This window comes from Astatotilapia calliptera, chromosome 6 (assembly GCF_964374335.1).
Source record: "Astatotilapia calliptera chromosome 6, fAstCal68.1, whole genome shotgun sequence".
NCBI classification, from domain to species: domain Eukaryota; kingdom Metazoa; phylum Chordata; class Actinopteri; order Cichliformes; family Cichlidae; genus Astatotilapia; species Astatotilapia calliptera.
This window is the reverse complement of record NC_137427.1, coordinates 32,282,451-32,293,899: the sequence shown is the minus strand read 5'-3', so window position 1 is coordinate 32,293,899 and position 11,449 is coordinate 32,282,451. Positions and strand designations below refer to the sequence as shown.

Genomic DNA, 11,449 nt, shown 5'->3' with positions numbered 1-11,449 from the left:
CTCTCAAGCTGTTCAAAGTTGCACTAAGATTGAGGAAAGAGGGGTTTATAAGAGCCCGACGACCAGCCAACATTAAAGAGTCCATTTAAAACCTAGACATTGAAATGCAGAAAGCCTGCTCGTGTGTGGACTCGGGGTCAAGTAACGGAGGGATTATATGGTTCTTCATAATAATATTAATTAAACAATTTACATGCTAATAAGGTAACAATTATCGGAGCTTCTGGTGAAAGATTCAGGTTATTACAACACGCCAATCCCAGGGCTACGGGTCACAGGCAGAACAGCAGAGAGAAATCTCAACTCAAATTAACATTCTGTCAGCTCCAGAAATTGGATAAATAAAGTCGAATTAATTCACAGTAATGGAAGCGGGAGGGGGAGCCACTTATTCAACCAGCTCTGATTACCATTCAGTATTCACCAGCACGCGGGTGGCTTTCTGTCAAGAAATTTAACACAAAATGAAGCAGTCACCGCCGTGGGCAAGATTTGGCCCCTGCGACACCGTTTACAATTTATATGTATAATCTTGCTCTCCCTCTCCCTCCATCACTTCCTCGAAGATGTCCACCTGGACACCCAGTTGCTCCTGGCCTGTGCTATGATTGTAAATTTCAACACCTTTCATTTCCCATTTTCCAACGCACACATCAATTTGAGCACCATTTCCCCTCGCATTTGGCTAGACCCTTAACTTGATGGGATAACTTGAAATTTTAATTGCAGTCATCTTGCCTCTTTTTTTCTTAACCTGAGACACCAGAGACTGCTTCAGTCTGTTTGGTTGCTATTGAAATGGTGTTGCTGGTCACTGGAAAAGGCTATATCTTGCTTCCAGTAAATAAATGGAAAAAAGATGCAAGTTGGGTGTAAAAACGATTGAGCCTCACTTTGTCAATTTAAGGGCGTTGGAGATCTATCTATCTATCTATCTATCTATCTATCTATCTATATATATATATATATATATATATATATATATATATATATATATATATATATATATATATATATATCAACATCTGCAATGTGATATATATATATATATATCAATTTTTTTCCTGCTTAGAGCTGTGATGATTTGAAACATCTTGAAAATTAATGGGTGGATTACCATGAAATTCATGTCATCCCACAGGTCAATTTTTGCATCTTTGAACATCTTACTTACTGTTCTCTCCATTAGTCATATTTCTATTATTTTGCTATGTTTTTTATCTAATTTCAACAAAATGAATGCCATTCCCACATCCCAAGGTTTAGTTTGTACTACTAATATGGCAAGTGAAGATGATCCAGCATGGAGCAACGTTTGCTGTGCTAAACATTTAAGCATGTTAGCATGAAACCACAAACATGATCCTGAAGTCTGACAAGAGTCTGTTCTCAAAACATGTGCATACTTCCTATTTTAATCAATTGCATCACAAGGATGCTGGATTCTTACAAAATGACCTCATAATTCATTGTACCACACTTCAAGTTATGCGCTTATTCTTGTTGTGGTTTTGACCAAAAAGTAAAGAGTCACCAATTTCCAAAAATAAAAAAGGAAGGCACAATGAAAATACAAAAAAGAAGACAATATATGTAAAATCTAGCTTAATAATGTATGGATATTTAAATTGACCTTATCAATTTTCCAATATGCCACTGATAAAACACATATCACTAGAATTGTGTTACATAACAGCACATTCTCATTTCAGGCATTTACAGTTAGCTCTATCATTTACTGGACAAAGATATGTTTCGGTTAGCTTTACCTCTTTACCACAGAAGATTTTAATTTGTTTAGGTATTACAGCCATTTTTGTACACAGTTTCCCATTTCCAGGGGCTCGAAATGAGCTCAACTGGATAGTTGACTGATAAGTGTTGCATTTGCATTTTGAATCTTTTCACTAGAATTTTAAAGGTCCAAATAGATGCCAGTGCAAATGAGGGTTAGGCTGAAAAATACAAAAACAAAATAAACCTGCCAGAGGGACAGCAAAAACTTTAGGTTTGGTCAAATCAGCAATCTGGTCCGTTGTTAAAACTAATTAATGCACTGGCCAGCTCAGCAACAAAAAATCACAGAAGGCAACTGAGTACATGATGACAGAATTATTTCCATGGTTAACAAAAACAACAAAAAACAAACACAATCTAACCAAGTCAAGGAGGGGGTGAGCGTATCACTGTCAAGGTTTACAGTAACGGGATGCCTTAATAAATGAAAATACAGTTTACAACAAGGTACAAACTGCCCATTTTACTCAAGAACACGAAGGCCAGATGGGACACATTATCTGTCACACATGGTGGAGACGATGTTATGGTATGGTCATGTATGGCTGCCAGTATAAGCAGGTCACTAGTGTTTATTGATGATGTGACTGCTCACAGAAGTAGCAGGATGAACTGTGATGTATACAGGGCTATACATCTGCTCAGATTCAGCTAAAAACAGCAAAACTGATTGGACAGTGCTTTACAGTAAAAATGCATAATGACCAACAGCATACTGGAAAAATAACCGAACAGTCTCTCAACAGCCAAGTTAGCCACAACCCAATATATCATGTTTTGAATTTTTTTTTTGATACAAACTTGAAGGCAGAGAGACCCACAAGTGGGCAGCAACTGAAAGTGGCTGCAGTAAAGGCCGAGCACCTCACAGCATTTGGTGATGGTTGTTGGTTCCAAACTTCAGGCAGTCATTGACTGCAAAGGATTGTCATGCAAATATTAAAAATAATCCTTACATTTAAAATGATCTTAGTTTGTCCAATTACTTTTGAGCATCTGAAATTGATGGACTGTGTGCACAAATGGCTGTAGTTCTGAACCAATTAATGGCAAAATGTTGTTAAACTTAAATTATGGTCTGCACTTCAATCACATATTGATTGTTTGAGCTTAAATTGACTGTGATGGTGTACAGAGGGAGAAAAACAATGTCTCTTTGTCCAACAATTTATGTTCCTAACAACGCTTTAGTTTAATGCTGTCTTTTTTGCTTGGTTCCATTTCTTTTAGGGTGTGTCTATTACAAACTTCCACTAATTAGATTATTTGGTTGTGCTCATTAGCCTGAGTTGAATGATAATAGACAGATGGATTCAGCCAGTCACCTGCCAAGTATTTTGAAACTGGCTGCCTTGTCCCAAGCAGTTTCAAAGGAGGGTTATCAATCGTTTTACGTTTTTTTCCACTTTCCATTTTGGGGTTGCTGCTGGGCTGGGAAGTTATGTAAATAATAAATAAATAAAGAAGATGGGTTGTGGGTTATTGTGTGTCAAGCAATATGATGGGCTGATTCAACAAGGACTGTAAATTAGGACTGTTCAAGTCAGTAACCCTTTAAACAAAGTGAAATGTCATGCTTTGATATTAAAATTGTTTGCTGTATCTGTCAAAACTAAAAAACAATACTTTAAATGTTCTTTTCGGCAGCATTTTTCTTAACATGAGCGCACACACTAAATGGAAGAGCAGCAGCATTTTCTACCAGATTATCAGATTTCTAAGTAAATGTTTTTTAAAAAAAATCTTCCTGAGAGTTCAGAAATGTCTGTCCACCTGTCTGTGAAAAAAAACATCTGTCAGGGCGATGATCTGAACATTTGGACCCATCAGCATGAATTACTTAAACATAAAGACTCTTTTAGTAAACCTTGCTTACTCTTTTCCTCCCTTTTTATTACAAACAGCATTTCTTTATTAGAGTCAGAAAAATTCTGATGTCTGTTCTGACGAAGAAGCTACACAGAGTACTGGTTGTTGCATGGTTTTTTAAAGTTTAGTTGACCAAATATAATGGCCAAATTAACAGTCAGGGCCAACTAAACCTACTGTTTGTGTTTTTCTATTGCTGTATGTTAGCCACTATGCCAGAGGCTTTGTGTCTACAATGTAGTTTATTTCCTTTAAACATAGACACATGACGTCTATCCATATGAACATTGTTGATATAATTAGTAAGCCTGTTCTCAAATTAGGAATATATAAGACATGAAATATGAAAGCACACACAGCTCAGGACTTAGAATAAGCCAGAGTGTAAAATAATAAATTAAATCTTACATTAACTGACCTACAGTTATATACAATTTTGTGGTAAGTACAGAGGGGATCTGTTTTTACAGGTGCTGTTCAAATCAACATATTTGTCAGTCGTTGAAAAATTACAGCAAATGTAAATGGAGCTAAACATTCCTCTTTTTGCTTTTACTTGAGTAGAATTTAAAAATGTAGAACTTTTCCATATTTGAGCAGTATTAAAACAGTTTATGAAATTACATTTTATTTATATGGCACCAAAATATAACAGTTACCTCAAGGTGCTTTAAATTGAAAAGTATAGACCCTACAGTAATACAGAGAAAACCCCAGCAACCCCCCTATGAGCAAGCATCTGGCGACAGTGGGCAGGAAAACTCCCTTTTAACAGGCTTAAAGCTCAGGGAGGGGCAGCTATTTGCCATCAATGTTTGATGATGACTGGAGAAAGACAGGACAGATCTTCAGTAGATACTCTTTCATACAATGTAATAAAGTTTAACTTAAAAAAAAACCTACAGTGTAACTTTAACTTACATCAGAGAGGTCTACTTTTTTTTAATATATTGGTGTAAGTATTACTTTTCCTTTAGAGAACAAAATGCTGGAATACCTTTTGCATTTAAAGTTCTATATATTGTTTATTTTTCAACAATAGCCATAAGAAGTTCATTTCTGAAAAGAAAAAAACAACCCAGGCTGTCTGCCTGGGATCCCTTCTCTCAAAATTCACTGAAATTTTATGGGTTTTGATCATCTCACATTATCCAAGAGCTGAAGTTTACTTAATTCCATGTGATACGGTAGGAAGCTCCAGAACAACTAGATGGTGAGGTAAAATTTCACTAGTCACCATTTCAAGAATGACAAGCAAACTTTAAAAATTAGCTTTGAAGACTACAGGAATTATTGATTACCTACGTGAACATCTGTGGACTAAGTCTCACTGCTGGACAAACACCTATCATCAGGTGAATGTCATGTGATATCATTTAAAAAAGAAAGAAAGAAAGAAAAATCTCCAGAAAAGCTAATAAAGCTTCATGGCCTAACTCAGAAAAGCATTTTATCCTAGCACGCTCAGTTAAGGCTGAACGGAGACTACTTACTGTATTGGATTCTTGGAAACATCACGTCGTGTAGGCTACAATCCACTTTACAGCTAAACACGAGTGTAAGCTGTGAGGTAAAAAATCGAAATAATGAATAGTCGACCAACACCTCGGTCATGGATGGCTCGGTGATGTGTGTATGTGTGTGTGGTGTGTGTGGTGTGTGTGTGTGTGTGTGTGTGTGTGTGGGGGGGGGGGTTACAGAGATGGAGAGAGGCTTGTACTTTAAAATGCAATGTGACAGCTCAGGAAAAGGCGGGGAGGCTGATAATAAAGGCGCTGTTATTGGATCAATCTGCACCCGAATGCCCCGTAAACGACACTTACACACCATACGGGAGCGCGCACACATGCACGATCGCGCAATTGAAGTGAGAGTGAGGGGAAAGAGGGAGCATGGTTATTGCGTTAAAAGTTCAAATTAAAAAAAATGTTTATTTCTAGAAAAAAAATGCAAGGTTTATTCCTGGGGATTTCATGGAGTTGCTCTTTCAATCAGTTAGCTATTTCCACACGGCAGCTTAGCCTCGTCCTCATTGTTTTGACAGGGCTGAATTAAAGGACCGTGCCAGGTGTAATTAGCGATCGATCTGAAAGGGGGGAAAGCTCTCTCTCTCTCTCGCTGTCTCTCTCTTTCTCCTCCCTTTTTGCTTTGCTTCCTTTAGCCTACTCCATTAACCGCGTCTCTGACGTCACGTGGCGATTAACGTTTCTTATTGGTCCCGCGAGCAGATGGAGGAGTCCTAATGAGCTGGCTCGCGGAGAGAGGGAGCAGGGTTGACATATCGGCTGGACCGTAAACGTGAAATACCTCCCCTAGCCTGGTCTCCGCCGTTTCACTACAGACCGCACCGTGGCCGTGGGAGACGGCTGTCTGCCTGGGATCCCTTCTCTCCCCCCCTCCCCACCTCCGCCTTCGTATCTCCTCCTCCGGTTCCTCTTCGCCGCTTCTTCCTCCTCTGCCCGACTTTTTGTTTTGACTGCATGTTCAGCCACACTGCCTCCCTCTGCATCTTCACTTCGGCCCCGCCGCAGCCCGGGCGAGCATGGACAGCCGTGTACTCGAGCATCCTCACGCCCAGTTCGGAGGCTCCTTGGGCGGGTTGGTGGGTTTCCCGTACGCGCTCGGCCCCCATCACCACCACCACCACCATCACCAGCACGTCTACGAGCTGGCGAGCGGACACCAGCTGCAGTCCGCGGCCGCCGTGCCCTTCTCTATAGACGGATTACTTAACGGCTCCTGCTCGGCCTCGGTGGTCAGCTCTAACTCGCTGCTCTCCTCCGACAGTCAGCAGTTCAAACTCTCAGGTAGGCTGGGCTATTGTTTTTTGTTTTTTTAATTATTTTTTTTACTGCCTTATGAGGCACACAGAGGTGCATGAAAACAGTGTACTGTACTAGGAAGTGGGGTAAACCAAAGTTTCCTGGGCTTTTCTCGCTACATTGAAACATTTTTAGTGGAAATATGCCACTTTTTATGATTCTGGGGGCGAGGTTTTACAGGAAAATCAGCCTACAGAACAAACATAGTCTTTAAAAGTTTTTAACCTAGGTTGTTTTGTTTTTTTGTTTTTTTTTAAAGAAGAAGGAGAAGAAGAAGACGAAACAGAGTTTTAGTAAATTTGCGGTAAAGGCTACAGAAGAGGCTAAGATAAAAACTTGTCATTGCAGGGTGCTAATTCATTTGGCCAAAATTAAACGTTGAAGGCCTAATGAACAGAAAATTGTCTCTTATATCAAATAAAATCAAGCATTAATTATTTGTGTATTTATCGGGACGTGGTTTATGTCGAACAGCAAAAAGAAAAGTGATAGTTGTCAGTTTTACAACAAACTGGTTTAAATGTACAAGCTAACTTGAACCTCGTAGCATGAACGTCTCTCTCTCTCTCTCTCTCCCTCACTCACACGTGCGCTCACATACACACACTTCTACACACTTAAACACACACATGCACACACATACTTACACGTCTTCAGATTCTGGGGACCCGGATAAGGACAGTCCCGGTTGTAAACGGAGGCGCACGAGGACGAATTTCACCGGATGGCAGCTGGAGGAGCTCGAGAAGGCTTTCAACGAGAGTCACTATCCGGATGTGTTCATGCGGGAGGCGCTCGCGCTCAGGCTTGACCTCGTGGAGTCACGGGTTCAGGTAAAGGCACACAGCAAATTAGACACAAGATTTGGGCACACTCAGGAGCATTTTTATTTCTTTTTTCTACCCTCGAGATGGACGTAGCCCAACACCAGACACCAGATTTATTTTGCTGCTTCTCTGAATTTTCTCTACAACAATATAGTTTTGTCATGGTCCGTGGAGGCTTAGCCTGGCCAATATTCAGGTAGCTGTTTGCCAGTTATCAAAGCGTCAATAAAGAGTCTCCTTTGAATTATGCATGTAGGCAACCTATTGATTTATGGGTTAATAAAAAACATGGCTATTTACTGAGCAAACCAAGGGGGGATATAGTTAATAGAATTCTTCCTTCGCCTTTCATTTTTTGTTTTAACACCCAAGCTATTATTATTATTATTATTATTATTATTATTATTATTATTATTATTATTATTATTATTATTATACAAAGAGTCTCATGTCAGTTTGTAAACAATTTACAGTTATTAGATTTTAGTTTAACTATATATATTTAAAAGCTGAGTTATTGCATTTTTATTAAAACTTTTAGGCTATTATTATTAGTAGTAGTACTATTAAATGCAACAGTAATGAATACTGGTGAGCTATTAATAAAACGATTAATTTTATAGTATATCTGATCATAATAATAACAATAATAATAACAATAATAAAACCTTATTAACAACATTCATATAATAAAAAAATACTTTAAGGTAAATGTTTATTTTTTGAGGATCTGGATCATCACTTGTTAAATTGGTGGTTTAATTTGACTTAATTATAATAACAGCAACAATAATAATAATAACTTAATACGTGATCTAGTTTGTTGCTTGTAATTAATTCGCTGTGTTCGTTTTAAAATAATATTCTGTATAATTTACCGTAGAGGCTGTTCATGTATATTTGCCATGTATAGCTCTCACATGGCTGTATGAGTGAAAGCGGCAACGAAGCACAGCTCTCCGTTGATGTTGTTTTGGGGATTTCGCTCCTAAACCGCAGATTATTGTTCCCTCAAGCTTCTTAACGCTCCTTTATCAGCAGGTTTGCGGGGGAAAGATATAACCAACATTAACAATTCATAAGAAGCGCCTTTGTCGCGCGCGATGCTGGTCTCGCCTCCTTATTATGCAATATTCTCGGATCTTTTTACCACTCCAGACCTTATCAGTGCCGAACACGCGGGCACGAGCGCGCCCAGAGGCCGGGCGTGGAGCGCTCCTGGGCGGGGGAGGCTCCCTTTCTTGGCTCGCTGCGAAGGGAGGAGAGCCAGGGATTGCCGTGCAAGTGCCACAGTCCCTCCGACCCACAGAAGCGGACGGGATATGGCCGATTTTAGCCAGTGTGCAGTCAAATGTAATCGACGGAGGTGCTCATCACACACGCTCGTTCGTAATTAACACCTGCACATCTGCGCATCTGCAGGTTCCACCGCTGTGACCTATTAACCTAATGTGCTGCGCACATGTGTAAAGCTGCAGTAAACAAAGAAACACGGAGAACGAAAGCAGTGATTTCACTTGTTTCGAGGCTTTGTGGGATTTGGGTGGATTTACAGGCAGTTTTTGGTTTTGTGCTTAGCTTCTGGTCAGACACTGCTTTATCAGTTTATCCTGGCAGACGAGAGGTCTGCTGTTGCCATAAGGCTGTCAGACACTCTATTTAAAAAACCTTTTGTCTAATGCAGCCCCACTCAGTGAAGTCATGTAATGGTTTTTATGGCTGGGATAATTAAAAAAAGAAGAAAAATATGAATCCTTAAAAATTAATACAGAGTTTATTCTTTTTTTCCTCCGATGCTTGTTAGAAAGGGAATCTTTCTGAATTCAGAAGATATTTTTGATTAGAGGTGTCCATGTTAATTTAAGATATTCTGTAATTCACTATTTACATTGTTATTTAACAGATACGTGGATTGTATTTATTTTCTGATAGGCTGTCATATGTTAGCAAATTGATAAAAATGCAAATTGAGTCTTGGATGAGTATTTCTGTAACAACAGCAGGTAAAAAAAATTATAAGGGAAAAGGAGCAAATCCTCTCAGCATTTTTGGGAGATTCGCCTAAAAAAAACCTTTAATATTTGATAAACTATTAAAACAAAATTCAGTTTAATTCTGTCAAAATTCACCAAAGCAACAGGATGTATAAAATGACATTTTCTTAAAAGTCCTTTTTGTTATATGTTGTTGTGAAAAAAAGACCATTCTCCTGCAAAATCCACCTTGTGTGCTAGTGTTCCACCTGTGCATGTATTTTCATGTGTATATTTGTGTGTACATGTGCATAGGTTTGGTTCCAAAACCGACGCGCTAAATGGAGAAAAAAGGAGAACACAAAGAAAGGGCCGGGCCGACCTGCTCACAACTCCCACCCGACCACCTGCAGCGGCGAGCCCATGGACCCGGAGGAGATAGCACGAAGGGAGCGCGAGCGGGAGGAGAAGAAGAAGAGGAAACAGGAGAGGAAGCTGCTTAAGTCCCAGAATAAACTCCTCGCAGGTGACAGCTTCCACACACCCGGCGGTTCAGAGAGCGACAGCGGGGTCTCCCAGTTCACTGACAGCGAGCAGCAGTCTTCTAACCTTACTCTTCATATAGAACTGCCAGCATCGAAGAGTACGGGAGGACACCAAACTGAATCCAGCTGTGACCAAACGCGGCACGACTTCAGCCAACTACAAAACCACCAAAACCAAAGAACAACAGCAGACTCGGAGCAGGTTTCACCAGGCAGCACGCACAGCTCCAGCCCTGGAGGCCCAAGGTCCTCCGCCCTGCAGAAACGAAACCCTTTCAGTGTGGAGAGCCTCCTCTCTGACACCATGCCTCGACGGAAATCTCAGCTGGACTTCCCCTCGCTGCCTAATCAGAGGACACTGGTGGGAAAAGGTCACTTCTTGCTTTACCCAGTTACCCATCAGCCTTTGGGTTTTCTAGTGCCCCAAGCGGCCCTGAAGGCCACACCATGTCAGGACAGCATTAACAGGCTCAGCCTGGGACAGAGGTGTGTGCCAAGTGAAGGGAGCCCCGCTTCCTCTGACCTCTGCAGCTTTGGCAGCATCACCAAGCCGCTGAATTCGGATCATATACAGCACGACACGCAGCATCACCACAATCACGTTAGCAGCAGAGCGGATGGAGCCGACGTGGAGGACTGTGGTGGTGACTGCGGGGATGGAAGATTCCCCGTTTCTTCTCCACCAAACAGTTCAACTCAGACAGCTCGGGTCAGGCTGAGCTCCACGCAGTCCAGCGACAGCGGCGAGGAGAGGAGTCCCAGAGTTCAATTGGAGGCGGCGACCAATGGCTGCCAATCTGCTGAGCTGTGTGCAAAAGAGAAGGGTGCAAGAGAGGAGCAAGCGTCTCCAGACCTCTCCGAGTGTCTCAAGGCAAACACAGACTGTCAAGAAACACCCGGAACAGATGGAGAGGATGTCGATATGGACTAACACTTTCAAGGAGCAAACATAAACAAAGGACCAGGAACACCGCTCAGACTATTCAAACATTCCCAAAGCTCTGCTGAGATGCTCTAAAACATATCAGGAATCAGGAGACTTAATCCTCATCTATTTTTGAATCAGAAGGTGTGATCAATCCAGATGGCCCCCCCTCAAAGCTGTGGCTGTCCTTATATTTGGGCTTCAGGCCTCAAACACCTTTAGAAGCAGGTTCTTTCTTTTTTTTCTCTCCTTTTATTCTTTTGTTTTCTTCCCTTTTTTGGTGAACAACTTGTAACAAAAACTAGGCTACAATAAACATCTTACACACAACAAAAATCCTCAGATATTGTAAAAAAAAAAAAACAACAAAAAACGAGAAAATGATATTTATATGTAAACATTTTGATAAATAAAGTTATTGTTTAAATTGAATCACTGTCTTTCCAGGGCCATATTGAAAAGGGAGGAGCAGGGGAGGGGAAGAAGGTGAGATTCGGGTGTAGGGGAGTGCTGCTGTGTGGCAGAACCTCGGATCATGGCGGCTGGAGTTTTGTCGTGTTACAGCAGATAAATCCCCCCTTTTTTCCCCCTCTGAGTAGTGAGCCGGAGCTGGGGCTCAAGTCCGTCTGGCTGTTTGTATTTATTGCTTTAACAAATTTATTCATTTGAAAGGCCGAGCTGGAATGAGGTT

At 40.8% G+C, this 11,449-nt stretch overlaps 1 protein-coding gene across 1 annotated transcript; it reads left to right on the top strand.

Moving 5' to 3' along the window:
• The first annotated feature begins 5,902 nt into the window (after positions 1 to 5,902).
• On the top strand, positions 5,903 to 11,190 carry LOC113024530 (homeobox protein unc-4 homolog). The gene is made up of 3 exons (XM_026171701.2): positions 5,903 to 6,473; positions 7,146 to 7,321; positions 9,604 to 11,190. Exons 1-3 carry the CDS (start codon positions 6,209 to 6,211, stop codon positions 10,762 to 10,764), a joined length of 1,602 nt encoding a protein of 533 aa, XP_026027486.1. The 5' UTR covers positions 5,903 to 6,208; the 3' UTR covers positions 10,765 to 11,190.
• The last annotated feature ends 259 nt before the right edge of the window (positions 11,191 to 11,449 follow it).

Bases quoted from the DNA above. Each gene is read 5' to 3' on its own strand.
- LOC113024530 (XM_026171701.2), top strand. From the start codon at position 6,209: ATGGACAGCCGTGTACTCGAGCATCCTCACGCCCAGTTCGGAGGCTCC. The intron at 6,474-7,145 runs GTAGGCTGGGCT...ACACGTCTTCAG, and splicing joins TCAGCAGTTCAAACTCTCAG to ATTCTGGGGACCCGGATAAG. The intron at 7,322-9,603 runs GTAAAGGCACAC...ACATGTGCATAG, and splicing joins TCGTGGAGTCACGGGTTCAG to GTTTGGTTCCAAAACCGACG.